Source organism: Mauremys reevesii, linkage group 19 (assembly GCF_016161935.1).
Source record: "Mauremys reevesii isolate NIE-2019 linkage group 19, ASM1616193v1, whole genome shotgun sequence".
NCBI lineage: Eukaryota > Metazoa > Chordata > Testudines > Geoemydidae > Mauremys > Mauremys reevesii.
Window position 1 is genome coordinate 8072327 of NC_052641.1, and position 20914 is coordinate 8093240.

Sequence of the window (20914 nt, forward strand, 5' to 3'; positions counted from 1 at the left end):
CCTTGAGTGGGAAATGGTGGCTGAGCGCTCTTTCAGGTTGTTGTAATGCAGCGTGGCTGGCACAGCTGCTTGTGGTTTCTCATTACTTGACAAAGAGCTGTGTTTGGCTGTGCATTAGAGTGGCAGGTTAGCATCCCTGCTGGCTTTCTCTTGGAAAATCAATGGGATGCGACAAGCTAGAAGGACATGAGTCCCTCCCTTGTATACAGCACAGCTCCCAATGTGCTTCAGCCGAGAGGGTTGCAAGCACAATGACAAGGCAGGGAAGCAGAGCTGTTTAACGACACACCTATGGCAGCAAGGCCCTCACGGTTTGTTCTGTTTGTGCTGTGCTGGGGCACCATGCCAGGGAGCCCGTATGCAGGCATGGACTATGAAGGAGATCTTTCCAATGGAAGTACAGTAGGAAGTGAAGCTGGGCAAATGATCTGCGGCAAACTTGGCCTCTCTGTCTGCTCATGGAATAACCATGAGCAGATGAGGGCCGCCTTGAATGCATTCAACAGATTTCCTTTTGGTTTTGTACTCCATGGACTAGTAGGAAATATTTGAAATTCTGATCACGGCTCTTGGCTTTGATTGCTCGGGTCAGTTACATGGCGGTGTTTATGTTCCCTGACTGGCTGAGCACGCAAGCACTTTGGGGCGCGAAGGACAATATTCCATTTCTGCAAATCCTCATGTATGTGATTGTGTCACTAAAGTAGGACGGCTTGAATGTGTGAGGAAAGCGAACGCAAAAGAGGGGTGTGTGGCCATTATGAAATACTCAAATGAATATTCCTGTCCATTGTTTTGCATTATCTATTCAGCTCTAGTTGGAAGGAAAGATCAGGGATAAGTACATACCGCGTTCAGAGGGCTGCATTCCTTCCTTCCTTCCCAGTGGCAATATAGTAGTATTAGATATATTATTATCATTTCTGATTTGTACTATGGTAGTGCCGAGGAGCCCCAGCCATGGTCCAGGACCCAGTGTGGTAGGTGATGTACAAATGCAGAATATAAAAAAAGTTGCTTCAAAGAGTTTACAGTCTAAATCATTGGACATGAGGGGTCAGGACAAAAACCAACAGGGGAGGGAGCACGACCTAGCTAACCATACCTGGGGGGGGGATAAGCATGGCCCTGTTTAAAAAATAAGAGCCAAACGAAACGACTCCTGCTTGGGGCCAGACCCTGACACTCCTTTGCGATAGGGTGTATAAACCCCACACTGGTTAACAATGGGTTAACCAGAGCTTGAGCCCAATTAGGCCACCAGATGGGTGGTAGCGTAGCTGGTGATCAAACCCAGCGGGGATGGAGCTGGGCTTTCCTAAGGGAAGGAGCACAGGGCTGTGGGAAAGGAGGCCAGAGAGGAGTCCTCGGTGAGCGGTGGCTGGGAGTTTCCCCTTAGGGCTACAGGCAGAGAGAGGGGTGTTTAGACTGAAGCGGGAGGGGAAGCTGTGTCAGAGGCTTCGGAGAGCAGGATGCAGACTGCCGGGGGACTGGAGTGACCATCAGCAAGGGGACGCTAGAAAGCAAAGGGCGGCTCTGCTGTACCCAGCCACGAGGGGGCACACGAATGGCGAGATGACTCCTCTACGCCCTGACTCAGACTTGCCTCGCACAAAACCCCCCTTTGCGTTTGGTGAGAGGTTTGCACAAGAAAGGCCTGAGCAAAGAGCTTCAGGACAGGGCCTTTGGTGAAGAAATGGGATATTAGTCCCATCCGCAGCTCCCTCCACCCCATGCGGTTTCCTCCTCCACCTGTTGCCTCCTCTCTCCCTCCTTCTGAAGGAGGCTGAAAATGCCCTGGCTAGGATCAGCTCTGGTGGCTGTTTTCTTGCCCATGGAAGCTGAGGGGAGGTAGTGAGGACAAGTAGGTAGCTTCTTCGTAGGGAGAAAAAAGACCGTTTTGTCCCAGCCCCAGAGAGGAAACCCAGGAGCATCAGGCCTCGTGGCAGATGTTAGAACAAACCAACCCACACCCTATGTTCCACATGCAGCTGCAAAGGGAACGTGGTCAGAGGGAGCGAGAGAGCCCCCGCCCCCCGGTTTGCTCTGCAGTATGTGGTGAGGGGAGCATATCTTGGCACGCTCCGAGGAGCTCCTCAGGTGATAGGGTGGGCGTGAGTGAAGCCTGGGAGATTTGGATGGGGGGGGAGGGGCGACTTGCTCTCCAACCTGGAGTAAACACGTGTGGTTGTGTCTCACCCCCATCCCTGTCCTCCGCTCTCCAGTGCTCTCCCTTAGGCGCACGCAGTAGGATGAGGGGCCACTGGGCCCTGTTAACGTCTCCAAAAAGGGAATGAAGGTGATGGAGCCCAAAGGGGAGGTGTTATGGGGATTGGGTATCACCCCCTGCCTGGACGTGAAGGGGTTTGGGGGGATTGTGCCCCCCTCCATCCAAAGGTTGGGGAACTTTTAAAAAAAAAATCCTAGCAACGGCTGAACCACCTTCTGAAGCACAGAGAGAAAACGAGGGGCAAAGCGAACACTCGGTAAACGGGAACAGCAATGCTAAGAACCTGCTCAGGCTTCCTTGTTTTCCTTCCTCCCCTTTTGTGTCCTAATCCCTCTCTCTTTGCTTATGACTTTGTCTCATTTCTTCCCACTTTCCCCCTGTGCCTGCTCGACATCCCCCCTCATTCTGCCTCCTCATGTGCCCCCGCACCTCTCCACATGCCACGTGCCCCCCCCCATCTTACTCCCACCTGCCTGCCAGGAGAATATTAAGGGTACGTCTACACTGAAAACAAACAGTGCGTTCTTAACTGGGGTTGAAGCAGCAGTGAGGACATGGCAACTCTGCTTTAAACTCGGATTAGCAGCTTGAGTTAAAGCCTGTAGGGAAGCGTGGGGTTAAACTCGAGGTGCTAAACCAGGTAAAAGTCAAGTTCCTGGTCTTCTCTATCTGAACCGAGTTAAGACCGCACCTTCCCCCACCCCCAGTGTCCATGTGCCCTGCTCTAGCTCGTTCCATCCACCCTCGTTCCCGCCATGGGAGAGGCAGCCCCTCATGGCTGAGATGAGGAACTGCAACTGTGCTGCACGCGTGCGGTTCCAGCGGGGATCCAGAGATCCATAGCGGGGTCTGGGGCGTGGAGCCTGAGAGCTGTGACACTCAGCGGCTCCGGGAGAGCTCTCTGGGGTCATGGCCCCTCGCGTCTCCCCCGTCACATACCCCAGGAACAAACCCTCTGCCATGCCCAGTTTCAAAAAGGCAGCTAGGTCTCCCTTTGCAATGCTAATGTAGCGAGGTGGAGCGTGACCTACTTTCTGGCTAGATCCAAATGCAGGATGGGTTTTAACTCTCCCGTGCTTGTTTTCCCAATGCAAAGTCAGGAAAACACGGCTGGCCAAGCCTCTCTGCCAGCTTCCTTCATGTTCAGTGGGAAGAAAAGTCCCCTTTGCTGTTTTGGGGGCTCTGGCTGTTAGTCCTGCCTTATCTAGTGTCAAACAAGGCAAGATCACAAGACACATGATTGAACCAACATGTGCCCGTGCTCCTGGGAGCAGCTCTGTCCCTTGGCTCTCTGCACACCCTGCAAAAGCTCGGCTGGATTTGAAAATAGCCTGTCTCAGGATTCTTCTGGCTCTCATCATAAAAATGGGAGGGTCTGTGGGGGTCCTCCCAAGGGGCAAAATCTATTCCAGATATCATGCTCGGGAGATTGGCTTTCAGTAGCTTCTTTGGGGATTTTGAAGCCTGATGTCACTCCATTATGACTAGGGTGACCAGACAGCAAGTGTGAAAAATCAGGATAGAGGGTGGGGGGTAATAGGACCCTATATAAGAAAAAGACCCCCAAATTGGGACTGTCCCTATAAAATCGGGACATCTGGTCACCCTAATTGTGACTCTTCCTTTTGTGGGGCAGTTGTGGTGGCTTATTTTAGGAATGTGCCAGACACCAGCTTGGGATTTTCATGGAGTACCCAGGTCAGATGAGCTCAGTTAATTCCTAAAGATCAATCCATAGGGATTGATGTATTCCACGGGTGACTTTCTGCCCTGCTTCTGTGCCTCCAAGAATGTGTCTCTGCATTTTATTTGCTGGTGCAGATTAATGATGGAATGAGGAGAGATGTTTACATTATATATCGAGGCCAAGTATCTTTGTACTGAAGCCTGGTGTTTAATATATATAATCAGGGCTTGAGAAACCCACCCAGGATGTGCAGGAACTTGGAGCGAGTGGGGTGGCTGGGGTCAGGGAGCAGAACAGCTCCTTCCCCTGAATGCTTCTGTTTCCCCTTGTCACTTTGCCTCTCTGGGTCTTTTTCTGCCCATCCTTTGTCTATTTAATTTGTAAGCTTAGAGTGGGGACTGTCTCGCTGACCTCGTTTGGGGCATCGAGGTGCTAGTGTCATGCAAATAAGAAATACCAATAAACAGTGCTAACTGTTATCTACCTTTGAATTGCACTGGGGTGGCTTTGGGGGTAGAGTGGGTTTGGGGGGGCTGGCTGCAGAGTTATTTTTCATGTGGGCTAGCAGGCTTAGTCGTGAAGCTCGTAAGTGTTGGGGAGCCGTTGCACACTTTGTATATAACATTGTAATCCCATGTTGGTGGGGGCAAATGGTTGTTGTCCTGCTTGGCAATGGCTGTGAACTAGCATTGCCATGGACAGGGGTTAGATAAAATTAGAGCTAAGGCTCCTTGGGCAGGCAGACGAAGGGATGGCTAGAAAAGCACTGTGCAGAGGTCTGGTTGGAGGATTGGATTCCTTTGTGTCAGCCGTCCAACGAAGAACAGGCAAGCCGGGTGCTTGCATGTATGTCAGAGGGTTACTAAGGTCGATGGTTAGGGAAGTCTCTAATATGGAGTCTTCTAACCCACAGATGAAACTGGCGGTGCTATAAATTATACAGCAGTGATTAGCATTCCTAATCTATTTGTCTGCCCGAATTTGGTGTCAGCTGCTTGCCTTCAGCAGCCAAGATAAAGCTCACACCCCACGAAATCAAACTGACTAGCAGAGGGCATCTTTCCAGATGGTGCAGTCAGTGCTCTCCTGGAAATCTGTGATATAGCTGGGAGAACAAGAATGTAAGGAAGAGAGAGAGAGACTGACCGCAATGCCATAGTGGTCTTTTGAGTTTGGAGGCAAGCCAGCCTCGTAGACATGAGCAAAACCACTGCCAGCATCCTAACATCCAGTTCAAGAACTCATTCGCTAGCCTTTCACTGCCACTGACCTGCCTTCGGATCTGTTCTTAGGTCACAAGTGGGGGAAAAATAGTTTGATCTCATCCACTATCCCGTTAGTCCACATCCACCAGGTTACCCACCAGGATTTGGTGACAGAAGTGGTGTACGACTCAGCAGTCTCTTCTCAAGTAAGGTCCAAGTGTGGGATAACAGGAGTTAAATATATTTGTATCTACATGTACTGTGACTGGGGTGATGAAATCTTGCTCTTGGGAACATCACTGGATCACTGCGGGGATCAGGAAGGCAAGAATTGCTACACTCCTGGGGGAGAGTCACATTGCATGTTGTCATGTTTCAGGGGGTAGCCATGTTAGTCTGTATCCACAAGAACAACAAGGAGTCTGGTGGCACCTTAAAGACTAACAGATTTATTTGGGCATAAGCTTTCATGGGTAAAAACCCCATTTCTTCAGACACATGGAGTGAAAATTACAGATGCAGGCATAAATATATTGACACATGAAGAGAAGGGAGTTACCTCGCAAGTGGAGAACCAGTGTTGACAGGGCCAATTCAATCAGGGTGGATGTGGTCCTCTCCCAGTAATTGATGAGGAGGTGTCAATTCCAGGAGAGGGAAAGTTGTTTTTGTACTGAGCCAGCCACTCCCAGTCCCTATTCAAGCCCAAATTAATGGTGTTAAATTTGCAAATGAATTTTAGTTCTGCAGATTCTCTTTGAACTCTGTTTCTGAAGTTTTTTTGCATGTTGGTTCAGCTGCATTTTGGAAGACTTTAGTCTTCCTCTGAAGCATCAGGAATATGCCACTACTGGAAACAGGATAAATGATTTGATGGACTAGAATGGCAGTTCTGGTGTTTCTAAGTCTGGAGTAGCAGGAATTGTTCCAGGTCAGCACCGAGGTGCAGTAGCAAGGCTGTGGACCTGACTTTGTCCCATTGTCATACAGCAGAAGTAACCCCATTGAAGACAATGGGATTACACTCATGTAATAGTGTATGATGTGAGATGAGAATCAAACCTTGTGTGTAGTAACCTTGCATAGCACCTGGCCATATGTTAGGCCTAGGTCAAAGTGAGTAGTATGAATTCTTCATTTTCACGAGCATCAGGTTCTCATTGACTTTCAGGATGCCTAAAAGGCGTCTTTGCCAGGTAGAGTAGGTGGGTATCGCGCTCTCACACAAATGGACTGGCTAGTGCATAGGTGCATACATGCCCTTCCTCTTGATATTTCCTATTGAGTGGTGCTGGTTCTGTTGAAACACGGAATAGCTCAGTGCTTTGACCTTTGGCCTACTAAGCCTAGGGTTGTGAGTTCAATCCTTGAGGGGGCCATTTAGGGATTGGGGGGGAGGTAACCACACACTTTCAGGGACAGTACTTGGTCCTGCTAGTGAAGGCACGGGACTGGACTCAATAACTTTTCAAGGTCTCTTCCAGCTCTATGAGATAGGCGTATAAATATATATAAATAAATATATATAAACCAGAAAGCAAGTGACAGTCACTTGGTCTTGCTCGAAATAGGGCAGATTCCCCTGAAAAGTTCAGATGCAGCACATGAATGGAACAGTTTAGGAGTCTGCTGCCACGGGGCTGAGCTTAGAGTGATTTATGGTGTGGGGTAGACACTGGAGCTGGTCTGTGTTTCCGAATAAAGGTCTCTAATTCCAGACTCTGCCGTTTGTGGGGCTAGACTGTTGATCACACTCAAATTCAGCCAGCTGCTGGTATTCACAAACCCTGAAAGTCTCATCAACTTGTACCAGAAAGGTGCTACTCACTATGCTTTTGTTCTAGGGTGACCAGCTGTCCCAATTTTATAGGGACAGCCCCGATATTCAGGGCTTTTTCTTATATAGGCGCCTATTACACCCCATCCCCGTCCCGATTTTTCACATTTGCTCTCTGGTCACCCTATTTTGTTGAAATGTTTCAGTTGTCCAATCAGGGAGCGAAAGCAGTGCCATGTGATGAGAGCTGGTGGAAAATGGTAAATACTTTCCATGAAAAGGTTAAGAAAAGAACAAAAATATTTTTTTTCCCTACAACTTCTGCTGATTTTTTTTAAATAGGTTTTGATGAAAAACCTCAAACCAGTTTGCAAAAACTGATTATATATTTTTGGCAGGGTGGGGGAGAGCGTCCTAGAAAAATCGGAAAATGTTGCGAGAAACGTTTTCATGTTAAAAATGGGCTGTTTTTTTCATTTAAAAATTGGTTTTGGAATGAAAAGATTTCCACCAGTCCTACATGTGATCAGTAATACCTTTATGCTCAGCTGTGTACCAACATACAATAAATGACAGTGCCTACTTTAGAGCTTACAGACTAAATGGAGAAGACAAGACATAACTGGTGGATGAAACAAACAAGCAGGTCAGGGTAAGGGACAGAAGGTGACAAAAATAATTGACTAATGATGCACATAGCCCATCAGGTGCAGTAAGCACAATTTACCATCTGCCTAGCTGCTGTAAGGTTTGTGTCCTGTATGTATTATGGCAGAGGTGAGTTCCAAGGAGGGTCAGGGTGGTGACTTTACAGATATGCCCGAGACAGCTTTTCCGAGCAGAAGGGGCAACATGGGAGAAAACGTGAAGGTGCTTGGGGTAGAAGCACCGAATGAGTCTGGTGTTGAAGCATGAATAGATACAATGAATGGTTCAGAGTCTGGACATTCGTTATCCAAGCTAGTCCGCCAGTTCTTGTGAAGAACGAATACAACTGACAGCAGTCAGGCATGGCTTGCAAACGAGTCATAGACCAACAAAGTGGCCTGCATGTGCCAAACACATACTATTCAACCAGCTGTAGCAGAGGAATTGTGGAACTCGGTGATATTGCATGGATTTCAGTCTCAAAGCAGGAGATGGAGGTCTCTGGGTCTTAGATGACTTGGTATGGGGCTAGAAAATCTGGGTCCAAAACTTGGTTTTGCTACTGTTTTGTTATAAGGTCTTGGGCAAGTCGCTATATTCCGTTGCCTTATACATAATATGGGGATAATACACATACCTATCTTTGAAAAGAGATCTGAGACCAAGAAGAAAATGCCGCATGGAGATTATTGGTATTTATTAGGACAGATGTCGCCACATGGGGCTATTACACATAATCTTAAAAGTTCTTTTTCTTATTGTGTGAGCAGCGTACAGTCTTTGAAAAACTGCTGTCTTCTTGATTGGATTTGTGATGGAGTTTCTTCCAAGGGAAGCTGTTGCAAGCATCAAGAGAGCTGACTCTCTGCCTTAATCTCTCTACCTCGAGTCAATTCTTGAGCCAAAGGTGCTCCCTGGGAACTGGATTCTGGTGTCGGACTGCAGTCGCTGAAAGAGTGGTTTTCCTACACACCATTTGGGCTCACCTCTGTTCTAGGAGTGGTGTATAGAGCATAAATAAACCAGTTATGTTAAAAACAAAAAACCCAGCATCTATGCCACTGATTTCTCCTCTAACGGGAAACTGAGCTGAAAGGCCCTGACATCTGACAGTGCTCAGAAGAGGGGCGATGCTGTGGTTATTTTTCCATCTCAGTGGTTTCAGCTGCAGTTTGACATGACCTCCCCGCCCCTCCACACACACACACTTCTAGACTGAGGCTGCTGAATTTCTCACAACTCTAGTTACAATTCTCATGTGGCAATCTCTCCCTGGTCCCCTCCATTGCAACTTATCTCATTATCAACGGCACCCGGGGTTTAGGCTGAAAAAAACATGCCAAATCATCTGCATGTTCCTCTAACCCTGAGCTTCAGTGATTATTCTCTGCTGAAGCAGGACCCACGGTGTCATTTAAGCAGAGGCATTCACAGAAAGCTCCTTATCTAGGATCATTATTCTTGGCACTTAACTCAGAAAGTCTCCCCGTGTTTAGTTCCCTCATTCCTCTCCCCCATCCACCTATGGAGAAAGAGCAGAAAGCCTTTCTCATCCGGTCCTCACGGGATCAAATGGAAAAGATGAACTAAATCTGCTAAAAGGCTGTAAAGCCAGGATGAATGTAAGATAGCAGCAGCTCTGAAGAAGAGGGTTAGCTTTTTCCAACCCTCCTCGCCTCAGGCTTTACAGATCCAGAGGCTCAGTTCGAATACATTTTCTGGCCTTTTCTTGCGACTGTCTTTGATCAGCGATTCAATAAGAAGATTCACGATCATGTCTCCATGAAATCCCTGGCATCGGGTGACAATGTGTCTCTCGCTGTATTAGTGCAGTAAATATACTGAGTCCCCCGGAAATGAAAACAGACAATTATTTACCCTGAGTTTTTACTTTTTCCCCTTGGCATTGTTTTATAACCAGAGGAATAAGCTTTTTTACATATTATCCCAGGGACCACTGGAACAGAAGATGTCACGTATTTCTCATAAATGGGCCTTGGCCTCTGAGGACAGAAATTGGCCAGAGAGCACTTTAATGGAGGGAGGTGAGATGTGAAGTTTAGTTGAGTCAAGCGATGGTACAACGGGATAACGCAGTGCAATGCTGTTGGGCAGTGGGGGAATAAAGCACTACGTTTTCATCTTTGGACACCTTTGTTACAAGTCTACATTGGCTCATGAGAAAAGAGTTTTTGGTCTCTCACTCAGCCTGCTCACACAATTCACGATTAGACAGCGGAACTCACTGCAACAAGATGCTATTGCAGTCAAGAGTGCAGCAGGATTTTTGAAGAGCATTAGACATTTATATGGATAATAAGACCATCCAGGATTCAATAGGAAATATTTTAAAAATAAAGTAGTTTTGGAAGGAATGCAGATCTCGTGCTCAGGGCATAAGTCAACCTGTGGCTACTGAGGTTGGGAGGGAGGAGCCTTTCCTGGGGGAAGGTTATCCCATCACTGCCTACTGCATGAGTCTGTCGCATGTTCCTCTGAAGCAGCTGGTACTGGCAGGCCACTGTCGGAGACAGGGTATTGGATTAGATGGACTGATATAATTGCAGATCCCAAGGATTTTTTTCTTGACTTGAGCAGTTCTTGATTTACTCGGGTAGTTCCAAAATGCTTCAATATTCTGTAGGAGTCGCAATGAGGGGGAACGTGCAGGCCAGCAGACAGCTATGGGGGTAAATCTGTTGCCACACCTGCCTCACAATAAAACGAGGTTTCTCTAGGAAGACTTTGTGCTGTAGCTCCATTGTCAGTTTCTAATCATCACACTTGAGTAAAAGTCCCTTCCTGACACAACTGCTCAGCTTTCAGTCTCTTGTGCTTTCATAATCCCACTGCTTTCCCAGTCCTCCACAGAGTCCTCCAGCAGGGAAGTCAAGACCTACTATTTCTAAAGTAAAAAACAAGCCCAAACCACCCACCCCAAACCTACAAATCATCAAGATGTCCTTATAACTCATCAAGGAGCATGAAAAGGTACAGCCCCAATTTTCTTCCCTTGTTGCTAAGTCACCTCTTAAAAACTTCTTTCCCTCTATTTTTATTCTCACTGTCAATTTCCTCCTCCAGCTCCGGCTCTTCAGTTAGTGGCTCTTTGTTCTCACTTGTTACGCGTGCAGACAGGAAAGCTTCCGCAGGATTTTCAAGTCAGGCTTGTCATCTTGGCTCGTTTGATCTCTCCCTTTCTCCCCCATTTTTAATAATCCTTCTTGCTCCAGCACAGCCCACAAAGGGTTCTGAGGGTTTACAGCTTGAGTTCAGGGCATGGGGAGGGGAGAGAGAGAATTTATGTGAATTTTATGAAGTTAGCAGAAGCCTTCAGTTAATTACATCCTTCCCTTCACTGGGGATTGGTATTATTCTCCATGTAGAACTGCAAAACAGCACAATGGCAGAGCTGTATATTGTCATGCAATGATGTGGGAGAAATGGCATTAGTGCAGAATATTCGGAGAAGTGCCTTACAGGAATTGTATTGTCACACACTGGGGTAGGGCAAACGGTTATTAACAACACAGGGTAGGCGAGTGGCGGAGATCCTTGACTAAAGGGGGTGCAGGAAGCGGGGGTAGCCACAAAGCAGGGAGATTTTATTCACTTCAAACCTCTTAAGAACACGGCGGGGGAGTGAAGAGGCGCCTCTGAGCAGCGAGACAGCCGGCGCTGTCACTGGGGCACTCACTGGTGCCGCGGGACTAATCGGCTCTCTCCTGTGTTCACTCCCAGTCTCTCTCCAACAAGTTTGAAAGCAAACTGAGAGCACAAGGGCTGCTCCTCTCAGCCTGTAGCACTGGAGGCCGTGTGCACCTTCGGCAGGCGCAGCCAAGGCAGATGGTTAAGGTGTGAAGTGTATGGCGCTGCCATGCTGCAAAGGTTTGACGCATGAGCACTGGCACGGTGGGGGAGAGGAGAGTAGGGTGACCAGATGTCCCGATTTTATAGGGACCATCCTGATTTTTGGGTCTTTTTCTTATATAGGCTCCTATTACCCCCCGCCCCCCGTCCTGATTTTTCACATTTGCTGTCTGGTCACCCTATGGGGGAGGAAGGAGAATGGCAGTGTGAGCATGAAAGCTTCAAATTCGATGCCTCTGAATGTGGTAGCTATTGGCTTAAATCAAGGGTAGGCAACCTATGGCACACGTGCCAAAGGCGGCACTCGAGCTGATTTTCAGTGGCACTCACACTGCCCGGGTCCTGGCCACCGGTCCGGGGGGCTCTGCATTTTAATTTAATTTTAAATGAAGCTTCTTAAACATTTTAAAAACCTTATTTACTTTACATACAACAATAGTTTAGTTATATATTATAGACTTATAGAAAGAGACCTTCTAAAAACGTTAAAATGTCTGACTGGCACACGAAACCTTAAATTAGAGTGAATAAATGAAGACTCGGCACAGCACTTCTGAAAGGTGCCGACCCCTGGTTTAAATTACACCGCTACCTCGATATAACGCCACCCGATATAACATGAATTTGAATATAACACGGTAAAGCAGTGCTCTGGGGGGGCGGGGCTGCGCACTCCGGCGGATCAAAGCAAGTTCAATATAACACGGTTTCACCTATAACGTAGTAAGATTTTTTTTGGCTCCCAAGGACAGCGTTCTATCGAGGTAGAGGTGAATATTCATTAGCTTGGGCTCGGATGACAGTCACTCACAATATGTTCTCTGGTTGCTCCAGTTCGTTGGGAAGATGTAGTGCTAGTCACAGTGGCTAGAGACAGCTGTAACGTGGGTTGGTGCCCCCAGCTCCCTTCGTTCAGCCCCTGCTACGCCTGGACGGGGCTCTCACCCTGCTTTGCCCAGGCACTCAGATCTTGACTTAGCACCTCCTGCTCCTTGAGTCCTGGGCTCCCCAATGTATTGCATGCTGGGGCTACACTGAAAACTTCTGCAGGCATCGCTTTGTCTAGCAGGGGTGTGATGTTGCTGACACAGCTCTGCCAGCAAAAGCCCCACTGTAGGCAGTTACACAGCAGAGAAGTCCTTGTGTTGGTTTAGTTTATTTCATTGGGGACTTGTATGAGCTATACAAGTAAAAAGCACTCTTTTGCCTGTATCAGCTGCATCTACACTAGGAGGGTTTGCCGATCTACCCATACCAGCAGACCCTTTCTGGTGTAGACAGGGCCCCGTCCTGGTCTTCCAAACCCTTGATTATTCCTGTCCCAGGCTTTTGTATGGCTTTCCCCTGACCTAAAGCATCGGCTATGCTATTACAACTGCTGGAATCTCTCACAGCTTTGGTGATACATCTTAATGCTACTTGTGACAACCTCTGCTAGCCAAGTCCTTTGGACAGAGTGTAAATTGTGCTGCATTGCTTAGCGGGTTTGTGATCTGGGCACGTGTCCGGGGATGGACTAAAATGAGCCTCCGTTTCAACAGAATCATAGACGAGGGGTGATGGAAATAACATCCTGAGCTGTCTCATCAGCGCTTTGGTTGCATAGGAACCTCTCCTGCTTGAGCCTAGCGTTGAGTCCCTTTAATAGTTGAGGCCTATGTAGATCACTAGGCAGAGAGTTGTATTGTCAAGAATTTCCCGCCCCTTAATTGCTTTCCTAAGACAGGATTTGAACCCAGCTCTCCAGTGGCAAAGGGCAGCGCATGAACAGATCTGCATGATGTTGGGCCAGGCTGCTTTACTGACCTCTGTGCACGGGGATATTTTTTCCGTCTGGGAAGGAGACAATGACAGACATGATGGCTGCATGGGCAGGAAGCAAGAATGGCTAAAAATGGCTGGGTCTGTGTAACATTGGCTCTTGCAGACTCCATTGGCCGGGCTAGTTCATCCGCACCTTCCTTTTGTTCCCTCTGTTAAAGTAGCCTCACAAAATCCTATCAAAAATTAACGGATGTTGCTTACAATGACTTTAAAGGGAGTGATCAAGAGGGAATTGGTGAGGTGCTTTCCCCTTCTGAGCTGCTTTCTGCAGTGGACATGTGTTACAGAGGATCTTCCTTCCCCAGATCTTAACATTTTCGTTGTTGAAACACCAAAGGAAGAGCTGCAGTAATTACTATTGTCATTGAGGGGGCATTGAGTGTCTAAGTTGGCTGGCAACTAGGGGTTCCAATTTTCTTGCTCAGGGAAGATTGCATTCCTGATGCCTTTTGGATCCTATGCCCTCTGTTCTTCCCTTGGTGCTGGAGTGAAATGTGGTGCACTCAGGATAGCCTGAAACTGTGATGCCTTTTCGTTGTCTGTGGATGATGCCTTCTAGTGTCTATGAACTGACTGCCTGCCAAGATGGCAACCATTTTGTTCTCAGAGTTATTGCAGACTGTTACAGGGTAGATGCTCACACCATGCTCTCTCAGGGAGACTTTACTTTTTTTTTTCTTGTTGATTTACTTTTTCTAAAGTAGGGTGTTTTGGACCAAACTTACATTTACACACATACAGAGTAAACACAACAGGAACTGCTTTAGTTCAAAGAAATCATCAGCATTATGGAGTCTTTAATAAAGCGTCTCACACTATAGCCTTGTTGGGGATAATTTATGGTGTGACAGAGGGATGTGTTCCCCTATCATCTCACTGGAAATGGAAGAAGGAGCCATCTTTCTTTACTTGGAGGCTGGCCAACTTCCCCATTTCCCCCATAAGACCTTGGGTGGGGAAAAAGGGGGAAAATGAAATTTTCTTGGACTATTTTCTCCCCTCCCTGAATGTTGAAATTGAATTGAAATTTCAGAATTTGAAAATTTTCAACCAACTCTATAGTTGTTTCCATCTGGAGTTGATGCAGTAGGTAGATATGGAGACCATCAGCTGAAGATGTAATTGACCTGCAGATTTCTGGACACTGGGGGCCAGTTTTCAAAAGAGCCCTATTAGAGGCACATTTCGTACTAGGTGCACGATAGGAGCTGAGCTCTTGAAAATATGACCCCAACTGTGAGGCCTGAGCAAATTTCAAAATGTCATCAACATTCTGAATTGGGGGGGGGGCGTTTGTGGTGGGATGGGGAATGGGTGAGAAAAGTTAGAATTTTTTTTCTTAATTCCTCTAGCTTCTTGATTTTTGGACCAATTATAGAGGTGTCTGAAATTTTTCATACTTGGAAATTTTCAAAATTCAAGGTTGTATGCTGTGTGAATTCCTCACCACACCCAAGGTCTTGTGGGGGTGACTCAGCAATCTCCTAAAGCGCAAGGCAGGTGACTCCAGAAGGCTGAGTTAATAATTTTGAACTCATGTAACTGAAGGAGGTAAAATTGTTCAACATTAAATGGAAAACATCAAAATCAGATAAAACAAAAAGTAAAAACCATTAAAAAAAAAAAAGCAATGCTTGTGTTATGTAAATGCACTGGTATTTGTGTGTCTGTGTGCATGGGGCACTCCTCTCTACTGGATGGAATCAGAACTGCTCAACTGTGTGTCATAGCCTCTATATTGCTGAGGGCTAATGGAGATTTTCCTTTAGCTCGAGTAGTAGGGATATGTGACTCAGGAGCAGGCAGATATGCATTGTATGTTTATGTTTTTACTGGCTACTGAATACAGTGTAATGACTACCATAAAGTCCTAGGTGGCCTGAATTTGTTATCATGCTTCATTTATTTGTATTTTGGAAAACTCACATTTAATTCAATTTCTCTCTCTTTCTCACCTTTCCCCACACCCACCCCTATTTGTGTCTTAAATCAGGATTCTAGCCACCGCTGGGGCTGATTTTGACCTACGAACCCTGCGAGCCGTTCGGGTATTGAGACCTTTGAAGTTGGTGTCAGGAATCCCAAGTAAGTGTAACGAGAACCATTGAAACATCATTGTCGTTGTCAGCAAGGTCCCCTGGCCTTTGGGGTTTGTGTCCTCTGGACTATATAATCTTCCCCCTGCTTCCTAACGCACTGGGGTGCCCTGGCTTTCCATGCCTGGGACCTGATTTTCCATTGCTCTGTGTCTTGTGTCAGCATTTACACCTATGCAAAGGGAGTGCAAAGTGCTACCATATTAGGCCCCGGGATTGGAACTTCACAGATTTGGTGCTTGAGACTTCTTCACTCTGGGGCTTCATCAGTACTCCAAGCACTGCCACATGCCAAGTTTGCCAACCTACTGGCACCCCAGTGCTAGAATTCCAAGGGAGATCTTTAGCTGGAGCTCAGGCAGTGAACACCAGGTCTGGCCTCCCATGTTACTCAGGCCCGTAAGTAACACCAGGTAAGGGCAAGGCAGATAAAGGGACAGTCTCTATAATCAGGTTTTCACCATAGGCAACTTGATACTTTGTGTTAGTTTGAAGTGCCCAGATGCTCTGGTGATGGTGTAGAAATACAGGAGATATCCTAGTGATATCTGTTCATTTTTTCCCTTTCTGAATTTGGAACTGAAGCATTTTCCATGCAGCATGAGGCAGTGAGAGGAAATTGTTTCCCTTTTAAATGGGATGCACTCACATGAAGCTCAGCTGTTCATCCACATTAACTCATTAGCATCCTTCTCCTCCGCTCAGACAGCAGCCTAGTGTTTCAGCTCCGCCCCAGAGATGGTTTCTTGCAGCCAAAACACCAGGGGCTGTGCAGCTCTGATGGGGAATGAGCTTCCCTGCCTCTGGTGCTGGAAACTTGAGACAGCAGTGTCCTTTTGGGAGCACAGATTACATAGGCATTTCCCATCCAGAAGGAAAGGGCTCATGGCAAGCTGGCGTTTATTTATTAATCTGTATTTGAAATTAATAAGGGAAATGCCCTTGATCTGTTAAGCACCAACCAACAAGTGATTTTTGAGTGTACAAGGCCATGTAAATGGACAGGATAAAGCATTGGAGGGGAAATTAAGCTGAAATGACTTGTGTAAGATCACTTGATAAATCAGAGCTGGGACTGGAACTCACATCTCCTACATCCCAGCCTAGTGCTTTATCCACTAGGCCAATGACTGACCCTTCTTCCCAGCCCACTCGTGAGGTGCATTGACAGTGTGGGGAAGGATTGTCCTGCCATTGCCCATGCTGTGGGTGGATGAAGAGCAGCTTCCACTCCCCAGGGCTGTAAATCCGGCACCTTTCTCTAGCATGAAATTCATATGAAAAACCAAAGCAAGTTGAATAAAATAACCACGATCCCATATAGGAACCGCAGGGAGGGTGAGATCACAGATACGAGAGTTTCTTAAAGGAGAGCAACTCACCCTCTCCATTGCATAAAGGCATCCCTGAGCAGAGAGATCAGCCAGGGCCACCCAGAGGATTCAGGGGGCCTGAGGTCTTCACTTCGGCGGCGGGTCCCGGAGCGGAAGGACCCCCTGCCGCCGAATTGCCGCCGAAGACCCGGAGCGGAAGAAGCTCCGGGGGCCCGGGCCCCGCAAGAGTTTTTCAGGTGCCCCTGAGCGAGTGAAGGACCCCCCACCGGGGCCCGGGGCAAATTGCCCCCCTCCCCTCTGGGCAGCCCTGAGACCAGCACAAGGAGTATGCACCACTTAAGTCCAGCATACACCCTATTCTGAGAGTGTGAGTGGGACTTCCATGGCACAGCGGCTGTGTGCTGGCTCTCTGCGTAGGGGTGAATTTCACCTCACTGTAACCACAACATTACACCCTTCCATGGAATACACTAGAGCCCCAGCCAGCTTTCTTAAACTGATTATCTGGTGGGAGAGAATCTCCCATTTTGATACTTACCTATGAGAAAACTGCCATGTTTTGTTTCACAGGCACTTATGCCTTATGAAAACAGACATTCAACTTAATCCAGCCAGCCACAACTCTTCCGCCCCTTGAGCAGAGTCGTAACTATAGACCAGTGCAATACCATAGATCGGGGTGGCCAACCTGTGACTCCGGCGGCACATGCGGCTCTTCAGAAGTTAATAGGCGGCTCCTCGTACAGGCACCGACTCCAGGGCTGGAGCTACAGGCACCAACTTTCCAATGTGCCGGGGGGTGCTCACCGCTCAACCCCTGGCTCTTCTATGGGCCCTGCCCCCACTCCACCCCCTCCCCTGAGCCTGTCGTGCCCTCGCTTTTCCCCCGCCCCCCACAGCCTCCTGCATTCCATGAAACAGCTGATTGGGTGGGAAGGGGAGATGCTGATTGGTGGGGCTGCTGGTGGGTGGGAGGCACTGGGAGCTGGTGGGGGGGGGGGGCTGCTGATATATTACTGTGTCTCTTTGGTAATGTACACTGGTAAATTCTGGCTCTGTCTCAGGCTCAGGTTGGCCACCCCTGCCATAGATTCAGGGCTGGCTCCAGGGTTTTTGCCACCCCAAGCAGCAAAAAGAAAAAAAAAAAAGTCACGATCAGCTCTACCGCTGCTGCTTCAGTCTTAGGCGGCAATTCGGTGGCTGGTCCTTGGCTCCGAGAGGGAGTGAGGGACCCGCTGCCAAAGACCCGGACGTGCCGCCCCTCACCGTTGGCCGCCCCAAGCAGCTGCTTGCTGGGCTAGTGCCTGGAGCCAGCCCTGGATAGATTTAAGGCAGCTCTGCTATACAATTTAAAGGCTGCTTTGGCACCTGAGAGCTTTATAATTCTTCCCCCCACAATACACACACAGTCCTTAGATGTGCTGTATGCTGTCCTATGCTCCCTCCATGTGTCTGTATTTTTTCCCAGCCCAGAAGAGTGTTTTTTTGTGCACTTCTGTGTTGACCTCACTTAAGTTTTACAAGGCAGTGGGACAAGGATGATCCTTCATTCCCATTGCCCCAGTGTGGGCCCCACAGCCAAGGTAGCTTTAAACAGGTGATTAACAGGGCATTGCTTTCCTTATGCACATCAGCATAAAATTATCTGACACTTTTATCTCTCTGCCTTCTCCTCTTTTCTCCCCTGTTTTAATTGAAACTGAATTTGAGTGCTGGTGAAAAGGCCCAAGATTGGAAGCCCCAGAGATTGCAGGCCTCTGGTTAGCCACAAGATGGGTACGTTAGGTGTAGTGACACTTAAAGCAGGGCAAAAATTTTCCGATGAATCATTTAGTCACTGAAAAATGCACTTGGGGTTAGACTGAAACGATTTGCAAATTTGTGTGGAGTTTGCCGAATCGTTTCAACCAAACTGAAAATTCTGTTTTGATTTTCCAGGCGTCTGTCACAAGCAAAGGAAAGGAGTCCTAAAAATGACAGGGGAGGGGAGGAGGAGGAGGAGGCAGTGGTGGTGGTGATGCTGGCTCCCGTTATAAGCTTTAGCCCCCAGGTTAGGGCATTCAGTGGGGATGTGGGAGACACAGGTTCATTTCCCCTCTCTGCCTGAGGCAGAGCAGGCATTTACACTTGCACACATGGCAATGGGATATTCTGGTATCGGGCTTTCTCAAACTCCTCTCTTGAAGCTGTTCCACTCTTTATCGATAATTATAGTCTCTGGAGTAGAGCCTTGAAGTTGGGTCTCCCACCTCCCTGGCGAGTGTGCTGCCTACCAGGCTGTAAAGCATTCTCGCTTTTCCCCACCTGCCCCAGTGCCTATGACTTGCCACGATGCTCTCTCTGACCCACTGACTCCTTGGCCTCTGTGGGAAACGAGAGTGCTAAATTCACGCCAATTGTGGCTGTAGTTTTTTTGGGTATTTGGACCCATGCTCTGGGCACTGGCTTGAGACCACCGACACGTTTCACATGAGCCACTGAACAGCTTTTAGGACCTGGCCTGGCTCCCACTGATGCTAATTGGAAGATTTTGATGGGATCTGGTTCGGAGCCTTAATCCTTACTGAGCAGGGAGAGCTTTGAATCGATGACCTAGAAGAAAGAGGCATTGCAGGACATTGCCAATCCAGAGCATTTTATTAAAAATTCAAACTCCCCTGCCCTCCAAAAAAACCTCCTTTTCCTCCAGTCACTGACTACAATAATTTCCTTGCTTCCTACAGGTTTGCAGGTTGTCCTCAAATCCATCATGAAGGCCATGGTGCCCTTGCTCCAGATCGGGCTGCTTCTCTTCTTTGCTATTGTGATGTTCGCCATCATTGGGCTGGAGTTCTACATGGGGAAGTTTCATAAAACCTGCTTCTCGAATGAAACAGGTGAGTGAGCTGCTGCTGTTCCCTCAGTAAGTCAGCAGGGCACACGTTATCCGTTTGAGGGCCTAGTGTCGTCTCTCAGAGAAGTGACCTACGTAAGGACAGTTGAATTCCACAGGGTTTTTTGTGATGAGACTTAAAGCCAAAGTCCAGGAGCTTGTCTAGTGATGACCCCTTCACCCGGAGGTATCCTGGCAAAATTCCAGCTGGCATAATTACCTTCTGTCTCCTTTATTCACCCTGCAGTTTGACTTGGAGGTAGTGGGCCAGTTTTCTGCTGGTATAAGTCTGTGCAACTTCACTGGCCCAGAACTCTTCACTTCCTGTCCTAAACTGTTGTGTACTGAGTCTGTTTCTGTTTTTTCCAGGCTAATTTGTGTGTAACATTTGATGATGAATACAATTTCCAGGTTTGTCTCTACGTTCATTCAGTCTTCTTCAATTTCTCTTCTCCATTCAAGTTAGTTTTCTGATTCTTATTTTCCTCTCAGTGTTTTCTGGCTTTTTTCTAGCTGATTAAACCACAGCCTTCTATATTAGTATTTCTCATCCTGCTCTGTTTTCTTTTTTCCCCTTCCACTCCTTGTCTCTCTCCCAGCCCACCTTCTCTCAGTGCCGCAGAACGCCTGGGTGCACACATGCGCACTGGCAACCAGATAGATTTTCCTCTCATTCACAGTGCTGTAGCTCCACTGGCTTGGATGGATTTACTCCCAGTTTACACCAGCGTGTGTCAGAGGCAGCTCAGGCCCTCAGTGTTTGTGTGTGTGTCACTTTTGCATTGTAACTGGCAGCCAGGCACTCATGGCGCTGGCTGGATGCAGTGAGTCTTGATTTCAAGATGATTGGGGTTCTGATGTGCAGCTGTTTATTTGTGAGATCTCTAGAGGTTTCTGGGGTAAGAGACAACACCATAGCATGAAGCATGGGTTGGGACAGACAGCGAGCAGCAGAGAAGTCAGAGAGAGAGACAAATGAAAATTCTGGGAGGAGGACACAAGGGTGAAGGACTTCACAGAGAGGGAAGTCAGAACTGGATGGAGCTTTGAGAAGGGCAGGCCAAAGGCGTGACCATGAAGGTGAGTGAGAGGGACAGTCCAGAGTTGGGGAGAAAGAGGAACTAGAAGGTCACCAGCTATGACTGGCCATCGATGTGATGGTTGAAGTCCCTGTGAATGAGGAGAGACAGGGACAGATGGAAAAATCAGTCAGAGAGGAAAAAAGGGCCAGAGGGATGGTTCAGAACCCGGCTGAGGGAGAGACGAAGGAGGGAGTAGAGTGTGAGCAGGCCGAAGCTGAGAAGGAAGGGAAAGAATGAGGGGCCATGGCAGATGAGAGGAAGGAGGAATCTATGGCATGACCACAGTCGT

The 20914-nt window shown here is 47.8% G+C and overlaps 1 protein-coding gene across 1 annotated transcript in view; it reads left to right on the forward strand.

The window, feature by feature from the left end:
• Positions 1 to 20914, forward strand: part of CACNA1B (calcium voltage-gated channel subunit alpha1 B) — a 484205-nt gene that overhangs the window by 171110 nt on the left and 292181 nt on the right. Inside the window, exons 4-5 of the mRNA XM_039506170.1 lie at positions 15235 to 15326; positions 19395 to 19547. Of these exons, the coding sequence (XP_039362104.1) occupies positions 15235 to 15326; positions 19395 to 19547 (245 nt within the window). The remainder of the gene's footprint in view (positions 1 to 15234; positions 15327 to 19394; positions 19548 to 20914) is intronic.